Source organism: Triplophysa rosa, linkage group LG17 (assembly GCF_024868665.1).
Source record: "Triplophysa rosa linkage group LG17, Trosa_1v2, whole genome shotgun sequence".
Classification (NCBI taxonomy): Eukaryota; Metazoa; Chordata; class Actinopteri; order Cypriniformes; family Nemacheilidae; genus Triplophysa; species Triplophysa rosa.
In genome coordinates, this window is record NC_079906.1 from 22,704,673 (window position 1) to 22,721,263 (window position 16,591).

At 41.1% G+C, this 16,591-nt stretch overlaps 2 protein-coding genes across 2 annotated transcripts; both read left to right on the forward strand.

Moving 5' to 3' along the window:
* The first annotated feature begins 657 nt into the window (after positions 1-657).
* Positions 658-8,795, forward strand: si:dkeyp-117b11.1 (B-cell linker protein). Its single transcript, XM_057356937.1, has 20 exons — positions 658-759; positions 837-1,121; positions 2,265-2,293; positions 2,382-2,416; positions 2,552-2,601; positions 3,668-3,758; positions 3,865-3,959; positions 4,824-4,881; positions 6,072-6,161; positions 6,262-6,290; positions 6,377-6,407; positions 6,490-6,571; positions 6,659-6,689; positions 6,770-6,803; positions 7,112-7,220; positions 7,397-7,425; positions 7,608-7,651; positions 7,771-7,854; positions 8,053-8,211; positions 8,424-8,795. The coding sequence occupies exons 2-20, from the start codon at positions 951-953 to the stop codon at positions 8,538-8,540; spliced, it is 1,368 nt and encodes a 455-aa protein (XP_057212920.1). The 5' UTR covers positions 658-759; positions 837-950; the 3' UTR covers positions 8,541-8,795.
* A 320-nt stretch (positions 8,796-9,115) lies between these two features.
* cltcl1 (clathrin, heavy chain-like 1) lies at positions 9,116-16,589 on the forward strand (the record flags this gene model as incomplete). Its single annotated transcript, XM_057355867.1, has 9 exons — positions 9,116-9,486; positions 13,436-13,643; positions 13,722-13,990; positions 14,104-14,265; positions 14,345-14,458; positions 14,535-14,708; positions 15,902-16,099; positions 16,185-16,385; positions 16,470-16,589. Coding segments are annotated over exons 1-9 (1,488 nt in total), but the record flags the coding sequence as incomplete, so codon positions are not given.
* Between the last annotated feature and the right edge of the window lie 2 nt (positions 16,590-16,591).

A 16,591-nucleotide genomic window follows, 5' to 3' on the forward strand; every position in this document is an offset into this window, starting at 1 on the left:
AGTAATGGTCATATCCATTTGTGTGGTCAACTTGAAAAAAACCTCTAATGCATTTTGATGAAAACTTTTTGGCATTTTTCATTGCGCCTCTCTCAGTTCTGTTGGTTTTGGGGAGATGGACATGGTTAAATCAGACCTCAACGTCTTGATGTTTTCCTATTGCTGTTTTTATAGGTATAGATCTCATCTCCATCATGTCCTTTCAAACATCACCTTCTGTACAGTTATGGGTTCGGAATGGCACGAGGATGCGAAATTATGATTGACTTGTCATTATTGTTTTAGACCAAATTCATTTTAAAGACAGTTATCCGTTTTATATCTGTCAGGCAGTTAGAAGAGAAGACGTATGAGTTGCCTGTGCTAGTTTTGTGTAAGATCACAGATATGTTTGCTAAAAGAAATAAAGATTTATTTATAGAGGCAACAGCTCTCTGGAACGCTTGATTCTGATTGGCCGGTTGCAACATTCTGAGATCTTCTGATAACAACAACCACTAAAACTGATAACACTCCGCTCATCCGGGTAGTGTGAGACATATTCTTCAACCTGTACTGCTGATATATTTACTGTATCACTGCGCTCTTTTCTCATGGCAGGTTTAAACTTGTTACGAATGAAAATGGATTATTTCAAATCAATATTATCATTTACTCATTTACTGTACATTTAGCTGGAAGTTATCGCAAGATATGCCCTAACAGGGAGGGTGGTCAGGTCCCGGATGTCAGCACACATCTTGATCACTTGCTCTGTCTGTGCGTTTATTGCTTTATTATCTACTGTATGTATCACAATCTGATGTCTCGTGTAATCAGAGTCTGTTCCTCTGAAGGTTCGGCACTTCTTCTTTCGTGACGTTGCTCGGTCTGTGGTCATCAGACATCACCAGACGAGAGGCGAGCGGAGTGTTCGAGCGCCGAAGGTCTCTCTGTTACCTCCACCTGCTATGCAAATACACACACACACACACACACACACACACACACACGCACACACACACGCACACACACACCTCCTGCACGCTACACACCGGCCTCATATACAAAGTCCTGGAAGATTTGCATTCAGACCTCAGAGCAGAAACTTTCCTGATGAACTAAAGACCGCATGCATCATGGTAATGTACTTTTTAATGCATGACATATTATTGCTGCTATTTCTTTGGATAAATTCAATGTTCATTTATTTTCATTTGACTTAAAAACAAACAAGTTTCCATAAGGTATTCTTTTTGAAACTTGCTGTGTGTATATGTAGTCGTTTATTATGAAGGGGTTTCGAGATGTTAATGGACTTTGGTTTGTTTGTCGGTAGTGGTGGTAACACATTTAGTCTTTATATAGCTTCATATATAAGATGAATAATCTGGAACATATGTGTCAGTTCGTGTGTCATATACATATATAATGTTGTTGTGATTTTATACTGATATTTTCACTCAAATACCCTTTATAATGTCAGAGTGTTCAAGAATTCGGTTCAGCTCTTCATTAGCATCACATATAAAGTCACATTGTTCTCTGTCTGTTGCAACAGAACCACCGATCTGATAAAAGCCGGAAAATAAGTTTCAGGTTCCCCTTATCTCTCCGGCACACAGCTACAGCACAATTCTGTTTTTAACCTTTACCTTTTTCTTGCTTGTTTGTGGTTTGGTTTCCTTACCAATCTGTTTAAATATCTATTGTGAGCAATCTCACTCGGGAACAGAGATAAGATGAGCAGATGTTCGATGTGAGAAGCAGAACACAGTGGTTGTCGTCTCAAACTGTGCTCAAGTTTGTCATTGTGCAGTACAGTTTTCTCCAGATCTTAATGACTGCCGTTGGTTCTCATGTGGTCAGGTGATGTATGTGAGACGTGCTTGTTCACTTGTGACAAAGACACATTCACCTTTCTGTCTGTCTTTGTGTGTGTGCGCGTGTGTTTGTCTAACCAAGATAAGCGCTTGTGTTCCTGCCACGTTGAACAAAACATGGTTAGGTATCTTATTTGTTAACATTAGTAACTACATTAGTTAACATGAACGACACAGCATTTATTCATCTTTTTTTTTCAGATTTGATGGTGCTTTTTAAAATCAAAAGATCCGTTTTATCCTTTGTCAATGTTTTTGTTTTTACATGCAGCAAGATAACAGTGGCATTGCTCTTCTATAGCTCTGCAAAACTTTCAATATTAATTTGTCTTAGATTTTTCACAAATAAGTTGACGTACAGTAAGACACTTTTACAATCAATGATTTCTTCTGTGTTTCTAGAGTTTCCTCGGGAAGCTGAAAACATCTAAGTACGAAAGTCTTTGCATGTCCATCAAACATATTCAGTCAAATCTCGTGGTAAAGTTGAATTTATTTCCTGTCTTTCCTGTGGTATAGACACAGCGGACCACCCGCTCCACCCAGACGAACAGGTGTGGTAATAACATTCAGTTCCAGTTAATAAATGTATGAAGTATTGTACAGCAGAGGTGACAGTATAAGAAGAGAATTGTATTGGTCTGCAGGATTTATTTGTTTGTGTTTTGTTTGCCTTGATTTCAACTCAGGGAATTTAGTAGAAAACAATTCTGGATGTGGCTGGCCGGAAGGGGAGTTTGTAAGTATTGAACGCACACACACACACACACACACACACACACACATTATTCCCTACGCGAACATAAACACGCACTGAAAACTACAACACAACACCACAAATGTCAGGCACACACCTATTCACTATTCACACAAACACGGTCATCGCAGACCGCACAAACGCACACACACACACAAAACACATCAGCACATTTGTTATCACACAACACATCAACCATGTATTCGCACGACGACGCACTGATCACCACACCACGCAGCAGGCTACGCCCACGCACGCACCATGCAGCGACACACAACACACACACACGGCTGGTTGACTATCCCCGTGGGGACAGTCCATAGGCGTAATGTTTTTATACTGTACAAACTGTATATTCTATCCCCTATCCCTAACCCTATCCCTAAACCTAAAGATCATAGAACACTTTTTGCATTTTTAGATTTGTAAAAAATATTGTTCTGTACAATTTATTAGCTGTTGTGCCCATGAGGACCTCAATTTTGGTCCCCACGGCTACACGAGTCCCCATGTGTTGGTGTGTATTCAGGTTTAGGTCCCCACCGGGATATACAAACATGAACACACACACACACACACGCACGCACACATGTTGGGTTTCCATGTTTTATGGGGACATTCCATAGACACAATGGTTTTTATACTGTACAAACTGTATCTCATATTCCCTAACCCTAACAATCACACACAACTGTCTGCTCTTTTACATTTTCACAAAAGTTCATTCTGTATGATTTATAAGCTTGTTTCCTCATGGGGACAAAAAAATGTCCCCACAAGGACAAGGGTTTTGGATATTGCCATCTTTGTGGGGACATTTTGTCCCCATACCGTAGGGTTTACCACACACACAACACACACACACGGTTAATGAAAGGCTGGGAACAGCACTATTTGTTTCACTTCCTTTATGTATCACCAGGAATGTGTCTCATCACTTCCCTTAACATGATTATTGATTTCTGAAACTTTTTTTTGTCATTCATCCTGTAATCATGTAACCAGTCAGACAAACATTTAAGAAATATCCTGAACAACTTTTTTGCAGGATGATGAAGATGGAGATACATATGAGGCTCCGCCATGTGAACGTCCAGCTATAAATGTCCAACCTCGCCAAGTGGAGGATGTTTACCTGGGTACAGCTCACTTGTAACCTTTATGTTTGTCTGTCTGTAGTTTTCTTTTATACTGCTAGAAATTATATTTCTGTTTTTTATTTCTGTCTGTGTGACACGTGTGTAGGTTATCCAAACCGAATCCCAAACCCTGTTATTCCCAAACGACAGGCAGCTCCACCCCCACGACCGGCCAAGATCCCCCCTGCAGGCAAAAGCATGGTAATACACCAGTGTTACAGCACTTTAAACGTCCGGTTGAACGCGCTGTTTGTGCCAATCTCATATTAATCTTGAGAACCTATAGAGTAGTATTGCATACTTCGTATCTTCAGAGTATTTAGTTCGATCCCATTTATAAAAGACAGATTCAGCTGTACGATTATTTCTGAAAACAAATGACCTCCTGCGGGTGTGTGGGGGTAGGAACTAAATCCCGAGCACACAATAACCTGCATAACTGTTGATTCACTATAAGTTCATGTTGTTTACATTATGCACGTACGCGCCGATTGCCAACAAAACACAGACACAAGGTTCATGTCCGGCATCTTTTAGGACTGGGACCGCTCCATCTATCAGTTTCAAACGATCTCCAAATCCAGCGTTATATCCACTGTTTATATAACATCAATCACTGAAATGCTGTGAACAAACAGACACACCTCAACTTCTCTCACTATTGCAAAAGTAACAAGCTGCAGCTGCAGGCCCGCAGCGAAGCCAATCTTGATGGTAAGTGGGTCTTCCTATCGATCGTCGGTTGACGCGTGGGCGGGCTATTTCGTTCGCCTTCCTGTGGGCGTGCTTTTCCGGGAGAATTGCCCAATAAGGGACTAAGAAAAGTTGTTACGTAACGGTTTTTCATGTTCGAAAAAAACTTTCCGAAACCTATACGAACCTTGGGGGAGTGTATCGAGCACAGAAATATTACGTCATAAGTCCAACTCATTTTTTGACAAGTTGACCATGTTAAGCATGAGAAGCCAGCACGTTTAACAGTCTAAAGAAGTCAGTATGCATGAAACACAGTATACCACCCCTTTAAGATGTGAACTCTGAGCACTGTGTTAACTTTGTCTCTAGAAAGCAGAACCACCACATGATCCAGAGGAGTTCTACATCGACCCAAACGATCGCAAACGTAAGCACTTGATGAGACCTCACTCAGCTTTCTCTGAGCTTTGATCTGAGTCATCTCTGAGATGTCTCTAAACCTGTAGACTTGTAATTCAGATCAAATGTGACCCTGGACCACAAAACTTAAAGTCTTAAAAGTCGGCATGAAACGGAAGTAGCAATTGTCTTTTTTTTAAAAGGTTAACATTTTTGATTAAAGATTACAAGTGCAAAAGAATAAAAAATATATAATTATGTGCACGGATAAATAATTTATAATAAATACTTCACCACTGTGTAAAACAATTAGAATGATCATCTTTAATTTCATGCCGACTTTAAGTAGCACAGGACTATTTGTAGAAATAGCCAACAATGTATTTTCTTTTATGCCAAAAATCATTAGGATATTAAGTAAAGATCATGTTCCGTGAAGATATTTTGTAAATTTCCTACCATAAATATATTTTAAATATATTCTAACAAAAATATTGCCAGAAACACGCCTACAAACTACACTTGCTGCTGCCCGCTCATGTTTGGTATCTATATGAAATTCATCTTTAGGGTTCATCTACTCTCCACAACCTCAATAAAAGCGTTAAAACAAACCAGTTTTTTCTTAGCAACGGCCTGCTACAGCGTCTTTAATTAACAACTTCAAAGGCCATTTTCTCAATATTAAATGTTTTTTGCACTGTCGGATTCCAGATTTGCAAATAGTTGTATCTCGACCAAATATTGTCCTATCCTAACAAACCTTGCATCAATGGAAAGCTTATTCAGCTTTCAGAGGATGTATAATTCTCAGTTTCGAAAAATTGACCCATAAGGCCCGATTCACATTACGTGTCTTTTCTGCGCGTATATTCGTTATTTTAAATGTAGACGCGTGGCAGGCGCGCACAAATAGGGAGCGACGCGGTGCGACGCGCACATTTTTCTAGGTGTGTCGGCGCCGCATCGACATGGAAGAAGTTCAACTTTTCGGAGTGCCGCGCGCGCACCACGGGTCGTTTGAAGAGAGAAAGAGGAGCACCTAGCGTTTTCCGCGCAGTTTTAGATGCGAAATGTGAATCGGGCCTAAGACTGGTTTTGTTGTCCAGGGTCACAAATGTGTATAAATGTCTGTCATACATCCCCTAATTACATCAGTATACTATATAAATATACAGTAAACGTCTGTATATATTTTATTGAATATTTTGTCATCAGCTCCTGAAGTGATACGTAAGGACAAACCTGGTAAAAAGGCTCCAGCAAAGAAACCCCCGAGACCTTCACTGGCCCCACAACACGATGAAGGTGATTTAAAAACAACAAACTCTCATTGTGTTTCTATGACATTTGTTTCGTTGATGACGACCTGCTGCACTTTGATTTGCTGTAACTTTTACCCGTCTAGACGTTTACTTGGACCCGAATGAAGGACAGGTGAGCGTGACTGATTTCTGAAGACCTATGATGACTTGAGTTATTTTCAGGTTTCACAAGCGTGCTTGTTTCGTTGTGTTTTTTAGGAGGACGACACGTATCTGGAGCCTGTTGCGGGTCTGTGCTTCACCTACATCACAGATGACACAGGTCGTATTTGTGTTGTGTAACCGACACACATGTTGTTTTTTGTGTGTAGATTGTCCTCCTCCAGCCCGAAGCTCTGCTCGCATGGCACCAGTGCCTCCTAAAAGCCTCGGACGAGACCCTCCAGCATTGATGTAAGCCTGTCACATGTAGACATTAACCACACACGCACATTTATGAGTCATGAATCATACAGTTGATCATGATGTGTTTTTCTCTAGCGTGAAACCACCTGTTCCAGGAGCCAAATCTGTACGTGAAACTAACATCGCACATTTATACAGTCCGGAATGAACATTTTAGAGACGATTTGTTTGTGGCTTCTTTTTTAGAGTTCACTTCTGAGCGGGGAAAGTCTGAATAAAGGTTAGTTTCTCCTGGTTCACTTGAGCAGGGAGTCGGCACAGGACAATTTTGGGGCCTCCTAGAAAATGTGAATTGGGTTTAGGAGGCATAACAGACTTGCAATGAGCAGATGAAGGGAAATCTTCATTTTTACAGATGATAATACTATGACAAAGGCAATGTGATTTCTTTACAAATATTATAAAAATATAGGAAAAGGGCACCTGACACTCACCTGCAGTCTGTCACATTCTAATTTGTGCTACAGTTTTGTCATATTTGTGTAAGAACATGTAGAGGCCTGATAGATCTTGTATTGTGATTTTCAGTTCTTCCACCGGAGGTCCGACGTTCCTCACTTTCAGGCCAGCTGTCCCCAGCTGCACCAGCCCATAAACCCGTCCCTCCCACCCCCGTGTCCAAAGAACCCAAACCCAGGTGTGTGATAGAACCGAATCCACCGTCTGTGGACTTCATTCTGTTTGTTGGAGATGATCTGCAGTTTCCTCCAACAAAATAAAAGTCCCGTGTTCATCAAACTTGATTTGTAAAAAGTGTGTTTTCACATCTGTGACGGTCACACGACTGCAGTTAATGATGTTCTGTGTTTTCAGCCCTTCTATACCGTCATCTCTGGAGTCAGGTCAGAACGGTTATTCATTCACTGTCTGCCTGTGACCATCTGTAATGACCAAGATGTCATGAATTTTGCCTTTTTGGGCAATTCCATGCAAATGTCAACCTTACCATGAGTTTTTACCCAAATTTGCTGTTTTAAATAGAATAAAATAACAAAATCAATATTGCTAGTTTGTGTGATTTCAGCGCCCTCTTTTGGAGTAAAGCCTGTGACGCAAACGTTTGCACAGGTACTCATTTCCAAGAACAATTTACAGAGTTATTTGTGTTTATTGATTGTGGCTTTGACTATGTGAAGATTTTCAGTTGTGATGTCACTGATTGGCTGCTGATTTGTTACAACGAGCAGGAGGCGGGGCTTCAGGACAGGCCCTGGTTCGCTGGGGTTTGTGAACGCAAGGCTGCGGAGGAAACAGTTCTCAGGTTTAAAAAGGTTTGTGTGTTTATATTTGTGATTTACAGTAAATAAAAACTGCCTGTATATTCCTATTGTTCTAAAAATAAACTAAATATGATTGATTATGTACATTATACTATAGATCAACTCTAATCTTAATATCAGGTGTTTTTTGTGGTCTCTGTGATTTTTACGCTTATGAAAAGAATGCTTAGATCATGCATTTTGATGCAGGACGGCACGTTTCTGGTCAGGTGCAGTAATTCTCAGAAAGGATGTCAACCATACACGCTGGTGGTCCTCTATCATCACACGGTCTATAACATCCCTGTGCGCTTTCTAGAGGACTCGCAGTTCTACGCTCTGGGGAAAGAGGGCAAGAAGACAGAAGAGGTGATGAGAGGAGCATCTCGCTTCACCTGTCCTCCGTTTACCCTTTATTCTGTACAATCACAGATATGTTAGGAATGTAAATAGTTATTCCTTTCTTATTATTTTTCCAAATTTGGATTTGGAAGAATGGATACCTGTAAAAATGCGGATTCTGAATGTGCCATCGCTGCACAATTCCTTTGATCTGTAAATCGTCTGTGTCTCTCTTTCAGCTTTTCAGCAGTTTGCAGGAGATGATCGCACATCATATGCAGAATCCCATTCTGCTGATTGATCGTAAGACTCAGTCCAAACACACCACGTACCTCTCGCACCCCGTACGGCCCTAATGCAGCTCTCTCGCCGTCTCTGTCTCTCTCTCTCTCTCTCCGCTCTGACCCTAACACACACACATATATGTGTTACATATGTACAGTATGCTTTAAAAACACTCAATTATTTATAAGGTTATGTTTGTAATGCATACTTCATTTGGTACTTTATGTTTAGTACTTTCTATGAGCTACAGTATGTAGTGTTCATTGGCTTTACTGACAGTTATATATAAATATGGTGTTGGTGTGTTTAAATAAACGAAAAATAGAAATGACATAAGATTTTGATGACTGTTGTTTTTATTTGTATCTACATTTACTCATCAATTTACCCTAACCATGTATTATATTATATTATATATATAAAGCACTATTTTAAAATGTAACATCACAATATAATACAATATTAAACAAGAAACTTATGGTGTGAAATGCCTGTTGTGTTATACAGTTCAATGTAATGTCGTTGTTGTTATTGAGTGTGTTGTGTTGGTGTTGACCTCAGTGTGCAGAAATAGACCCCAGTGTGTGTGGTGGGTGGGTGTGAGGGGGGGTTCTGCTGACACATGTTTCTCTCAGCGGAGGGCTGAGACACGCAACACACACCAGCAGCGACTTCATTCCTCTGCAGACTAACTTACTTTACTACGCTATAACGCATTTAACGTCTTAACAGCGTCCGCGTCGCCTGCAGGACTCCAGCTCTCGTGTCAGTGCGCGCGCTCGGACCTACTTCCCCGCGCGGAGGAGTCCGTCCCGCAGCTCGAGACAGAGACTGAGAGAAAGTGAGAGACGGATAGAAACACAGCCAGAGCGAGAGCGAGAGTCCGAGACTCTTATCTAACGGGCCCGAGCGCAGTCAGTCACACAACTCTTCATCTTCCTCGTCACCGGTTTGTCCGGCTCGCGGCGCTGGAAAATGGCGCAGATTCTGCCCATCCGCTTCCAGGAGCATCTGCAGGTAAAACCGCACACAGACACGCGCACGATTTGCGGGATTCCGCCCGTCACGGCTCGCGCACAGAAACTGTAAACACGCAACTGACTGCGGCCTCGCCCGCGCGCACAAGTCACATAGTTGAATGACATTTAAAAGTGTAATGAGTTACACAGAGACATGACATGTTAGCGTACACAGTTGCGGTATGTAGTTGTATGATTGTGAAAAAAGAATACTTTTTTTTTTACCATGAATATGAACTTTATCCGATCTTGTCGTTAAATTGGTTATATACTTTGAAAATGAGTTTATAAAGTGTATATTTTACGTGCTATACGCCTCGTTTTGTCCTATATTAAAATGACAGCTCAGCTGAAGTTACTGTTGTGATGATGAAGGTGTTAATAATGTCTGAATGACTCTTCATATGACAATGTTTGTTTTTACACAGTCATCTCTATATAGCTCTATGTGATGTTATTTTCACAACTTAAACACGTTAAATGAGAAAGCCTACTTGTGTTTGTTTTGAGTTGTGTTTGTCACCTGTTTTAAAGGGACAGTGCACCCAAAAATGTAAATTCTTCTGTCATCAGATTGTTCCAAACCTGTATACATTTCTTTGTTTTGCTGAACACACAGGAAGGGATTTGGAAGAATGTCAGACCTCACCCACCATTTACTGCCATAGTAGGGAAAATATACTATGGGAGTCCATGGGGAGGGTGAGATTTGACATTCTTCCAGTCTGAGGGTGAGTAAATGATGACAGAATTTCCATTTCTGGGCGAATTTAAATGAACCATTAGCATCGATTCTGACTATTAACCTCCATCAGATTTAAAGAAATGCTTTCAGTTATATTATGAGGATTGTTTTCATTTCTTCTCCGAGGTTGATATTGTTTTGACTTGTTGACTGCTTTAGTCGTACAGATGTCTGCATGTCTTTATATGCCAAAGTTGTGTTAAAAGTTGCCAGTCGGGGTGTTGCTTTGTGTGCTCGGATTGTTATGTGTTGCGGACGCTTTCTGATGTGTTGTTTATATAATTAATGATCAATAGGGACTATTAGAAAACATCACTATTGATGATAATCAATCACATGACTCATGTTCCTGATAAAGCAGACATGGGTTCAGAAGAAGATAAGACTGTCAGAATGTTCTGAGGTTTTTCTTAAGTGACTCATGTTTCCAGTAAAGCAGATCCGGCGGTCATTGTACAGAAGTCGTGTCTGGACAGTCGTGTTGTCTTGTCTGCGGTGGGATCTCTCGTGGAAACAATGGGCCAGTGTTTTGTGTGCGTGCTCAGAGAGTCTCAGCGCAGAGCCAAACGCTAAAGAAGTCTCATTCTACACCTCTTTAACACATAATATTCTCTTCCGTCTGCCACTTCATCTGTGACCGAGGTCTCACTCTTTCTCTCTCTCGGCTTCATCTCTCCACAGGCGGTTTTATTTGTTTATCTTTGTCATTGATAGAATTCTTGAAACTCCTCAAGACACATCTGGAGTTTAAGTGAAAGCAGATGCTCAAGTCTCATTCAGATGTAAAGCGTGTCTTAAGTCAGTCGATGTGTTTTGCGTGTGGAGTTTCATTGAATCAAAACTATAAAGCTCCAGTCTGTCTTTTGATTTCTCGCGGCTGTCTCATTGTGGTCTCAGATACTCAGTCAGTCAGTTGAAAGAATGCCAAGAATCTGAAGCCTAGAGGACTTTGGGCCTAAAGAAGCGCTGCCTTTTTATTCAACTTTAAGTTGTGGATATAGGATTATTCATTTTTTTTAAATGATGAAATATATGGAATGCATATAGAATAACAATGTTCTGTAACGTATCGTGTGTGTTTTATAAATATATCTCAGATTATGTTTAATTAAAAACATGTAAACTAGAAGAGGGAAAGTTCTTCTAAACATTTTGTTACAAAAGTTTGGCTTGTAAGAAGACGGTTTTTTTGCTCATTTTAAGAGTATAATTTAACTCTGAATGTGACATCAGGAGTGATTGCCTGTGTAATGATACATGATTTATTTGTCCCGTTGCGTGAGCTCACGGTTAAATTTGCTGTGTAATTCTTCTCTGTCCTGTGATTGGCTGGTGATGTAGTGCTGTAACCCAATAGAGAGTCATCTAATGAAGTTATGAGCAGGAAGAGGAAACGTGTTTATCAGGAGCGCAAACACAAATCACATCACAGATCTCATGAGCAGCAGACGCTGGTCCTTCCACACGCTCTCATACACACATTGAGCTCAAGATCTGTCGGTTTACTTTCATGCGAAAGTAGAAATATAGAAAAAAAGTAAAACGAGAGAGAGAGCCTCATTACTGTCTCATCAGTTTCATGTCAGTCATCAGTTGCCGTCTGTGATTGGATGCTGTCAGTTTGTACCATCATCAGAGAAGAAGACCATCAGCCCATCAGGAAATGAGTTGTGTGTGTGTGCGCGCGCGCGCGTGTGTGTGTGAACATCTGGAGCTTTCTATCACTGTGTGTGTGTGTTGTGTTAGCTGTCATACACAACGTCTCACATACAAAACCAGTCTGTAGCTTTAGTACGTTTACAGTAAGTCACCACAAACACACTTCACAACCATTTTATCTCCATTATGTCACATTTTCTTTATCGTGTTTTCATTTAGTTTCATAATGTCACATTTTGTAATAGAATATTCAGTGAGAAAAGTGGGCCTGACCTGATTCTGGTTTGATTGGATGGTGAGCAGTGTGTCTGTATGACTTTGTGTTGGTTTTAAAAGTTGTACCGTTTGCAAGGTAGCTGAAACCAGGGCTGCGATGAATCATAATTAATTGTAATTATCGTAACAATTCGTAAAATACCTTAGCAATTATACGTATTGTTCCTCATTTTGTCGCTTTGGGTAAAAGCGTCTGCTAAAAGACTAAATGTGCACTACCGGTCAAAAGTTTTTGAATGCTTGAGTGAAATGTTTCTCGTTATTTTAAGGCTTAAGGCTTAACTGTCTGAAATTAGTTTAGCAGACGAAAATACAACTTTGCAAACTTCATGACAAAACAAACATTTTAGTGAATAAAAAATGGCTTTGGCTGAATAATGAAGGATGAGACCTCAAGAAGCTGCTTGAACATTTCTGCAAATTCTAGTCAAAAGGTGACTACACTGAAAACGGTCAAATATAACACGTTTTTATTAGTTACAACATAATTCCCATAGTTCCCTTTGTTTTATTTCATCATTTTGATGAGTTTATTATTATTCTAAAACGTAGAAAAATATGAACACATAATTGAGTAGGTGTCCAAAAACGAAATGAAATGTAGTTGTCAATTTCGACTTCCAACAATGATAAAAACAATATAGTCAAGGTAATGTGATTATTGCGTTGCATTTTGTTATTTCCAGCACAGCGGTGCAGATGTGATGTTTTTGTTTTTCAGCGGAATTAAAATGTTTTATGTTGTTTAAACCGTCTGTAATCATGTTAAGTAATCGAGATTGGCCCAAATATTTGTGATTATGATTTTTGTCATAACCAAGCAGCCTTTGCTGAAACCTACAGATGTTTTGTTTACAGTAGTGCATTTGTCCTGATGTGTTTTTGACAAATAGCCAAACTACTGATGTATTCATAGCACAAAACTTCTTTTTTGATTACATTTTTGTTAGGAAAAACTCACGAGTGTGTGTACGTTTGTGAACGAGTGTGTCGGACTGCTGATGTTGAGGGTTGTGGGTGCCGACTCAGATTGTTAGAGAGTGTGTGTGTGTGTAAGCTGTGTGCTCCCGGAAGGCAGACGGCAGGTTTGTGTTGTGGTTGTGTTTGTGTGTCATCAGCAGTGATTCAGAGATTCTGAAGAATCCGAGGCCTTCACGCCTCTGTACTGCACTATCACACAAGAGATGCGATTTATCACCTGATGCTTCATCGCTGTTAGCGAAAAACCGCTTTACCTTCCTCAGCGTTTCCTCTCTCATCGCTCTAGCTGCAGACGCTGGGTGTGAATCCCGCCAGCATCAGCTTCAGCTGTCTGACGATGGAGTCGGACCGCTTCATCTGCATCAGAGAGAAAGTGGGTGAGCAGAACCAGGTGGTCATCGTCGACCTGAGCGACCCCACCAACCCCATCCGCCGGCCGATCACAGCGGACAGCGCCATCATGAACCCGGCCAGCAAAGTCATCGCACTGAAAGGTGCAGATACACAAACACACTAACGTCTCTCGCAGCACATTTCGATAAGTCAAAGGTCAACCGTCTCTCCGCCCACAGCCGGACGGATGCTACAGATCTTCAATATCGAGATGAAGAGTAAAGTGAAATCTCACAGTATGACGGAGGACGTCCTCTTCTGGAAATGGATCTCTGTTAACACCATGGCTTTGGTTACGGACACCGCCGTTTTGCATTGGAGCATGGAGGGAGACTCTCAGCCAATCAAAATGTTCGATCGTCACGCCAGCCTCGCAGGATGTCAGATTATCAACTACAGAACAGACGATCAGCAGAAATGGCTGCTGCTCATCGGTATATCAGCTCAGGTGTGTGTTCGCCGTATTGATTCTCAGCATGTAAAGCTCTGTATTGTGCCACTTTCTTTATATGTGTTTTAGTGGATCTTTTAGATTCAAATCAAAGTTTTTGGGTCCCGCAGCAAAACCGCGTGGTCGGTGGCATGCAGTTGTTCTCTGTGGAGCGTAAAGTGTCTCAGCCCATCGAGGGTCACGCTGCGGCGTTTGGACTCTATAAACTGGAGGGAAACCCAAATGCGTCGACGCTCTTCTGCTTTGCCGTCCGGGGTCCCGCTGGTGGAAAGGTGACGGACTCTTCATTAAACTAGTCTGTTAGAACAGAGGTTTGGTTTGGTTATGATGTGGGTTTGTGTTTGGTTGTAGCTGCACGTCATCGAGGTTGGTCAACCTCAGGCAGGTAACCAGCCCTTCGCTAAGAAAGCAGTGGACGTGTTCTTTCCGCCTGAAGCACAAACAGATTTTCCTGTGGCCATGCAGGTGAAAACTTGGACCTCAACTCAGTTCAGCATGGAAAACGTGTGTCCTCACACCATGTCTGTGCTCTCTCTCACAGGTCGGTCTGAAGCACGGTGTGATCTACCTCATCACTAAGTATGGTTATCTCCACATGTATGATCTGGAGTCAGGCGTGTGTATATACATGAATCGCATCAGTGCTGAAACCATATTTGTCACGGCCGCTCACGACAGCACGTCTGGAATCATTGGGGTCAATAAGAAGGGTCAGGTAAACATCATACTATACTCACACCGCACTTCCACTCTACACACGGACTGCAGTTGTACCGATATTGTTGTTGAATCACATTAGTTGATTATAAATGTTTGTATAAAATGATCGAGAATTCGAAAGTAGCGAAATATGTGCATTTTGCAATAACTAAATTATTTGAAAGATTCAAAAGGTTACGTATAGACCACTTTGGATGATGTAAACAACGCCGATCCAAAGCTGGTCCAAAATAACTTCCTGTTTCGGTTTCTTCACACTACACAATGGATGAACAAAATGCAACTAACAGAACATTTGTAACCGATTCAAAATGTTAAAGTTCAATTATACATGTGAGAGAAATATCGTATTGCATATCGAATATCGCATTATTTAGCACGCTATCGCATATCGCATTTTTCTTCAATATCGAACAGCCCTACAGAATACATTTCTATAGACGGTTTCTTCAGCAACAACACGTTATGTGGTCCAAACGTAACTTCTGGTTGACCTCGGCAAAGAATCAATAACTGTTGAGTAGTTTTAATGTCAGTTAATACAATTTATATACAATGTGATGTTAATATAAATTAAAATGATTATAAATTAAATCTAAAATCAATTGTTATATTATAACAAACACAGACCGGGAGTTAACTTCGGGCCAGGCGCGTGCGTCCGATGAAACGTCTTTTTAATATCTATACATTTTTTATTTGGTTGATGGTTTAATATTTCCAGAGTTTTATCTTGCATGACTAGTTACTGATAACGTACCAATTACACTTATTTCAGTCTAGTTTATTTTAGTTTTATTAATATTTTGAAAGCTTTTATTTTTATATTTTTATTTTCGCATTCATTTTAGTTTAACGTTTAGCAATTTTGCTATGTACTTTTGACATTTCATTATTTATTTGTTTATGTTGCTATGTAAGTTGAATTCATTTTTATATTAGTTTAGTTATAGTTATTACTGTACATATTTTCAATTATAATTTCAGTCCCTCAACCTGAACTTATTTCAGTTTTCGCTGAGGCGACACGTCTAGTTTTTAGTTTTCCAATTTTGAGTTTTTCAAATAATATTTAGGCTGTTATTTTATTTGAAATGAGCAGAAATGTTTGAGTAGTTTTAGTGGTGTTGTTTAGTAATACTAGCCTTGATCTGCATGCGTGCGCGCGTTTATGTTTGTGTGTTTCAGGTTCTGTCGGTGTGCGTCGAAGAGGAGAACATAGTGAAGTATGTGACCCGCGTGCTGCAGAATCCCGAGCTGGCTTTGCGGATGGCGTCACGCAGTGATCTGTCTGGAGCTGAGGAGCTCCTCACACACAAGTTCAACACTCTCTTCTCTCAGGGCGATTACACCGAGGCGGCTCGAGTCGCTGCGTCAGCTCCCAGGGTAAATGACCTGCACACACCGGCGTCTGCATCCAGGTCAGAAACGTCTGTGACTCTCACTGAATTCTGTGTGTGACATCACTCAGGGGATCCTACGAACCGCAGAGACCATCCGCAGGTTCCAGTCGGCGCCGGCTCAGGGTGGCAGGGCGTCTCCGCTGCTGCAGTATTTCGGGGTTCTGTTGGACCGCGGGCAGCTGAATAAACTGGAATCACTGGAGCTCTGCCGGCCCGTGGTGGAACAGGGCAAAACCCAGCTGCTGGAGAAATGGCTGAAGGGAGAGAAGGTTCGAAAACGCTCTTTCTACGATTGTTTCGATGGTGAGCATCATTTCGTGAACTGGTCATTTGTTTCCCATGATGCCCTGCAGCTGGAGTGTTCAGAGGAGTTGGGTGATTCGGTGAAGGCCGCTGACGTCACGCTGGCGCTCAGCGTTTATCTCCGAGCAAACGTTCCCGCTAAAGTCATTCAGTGCTTTGCAGAGACAGGAGA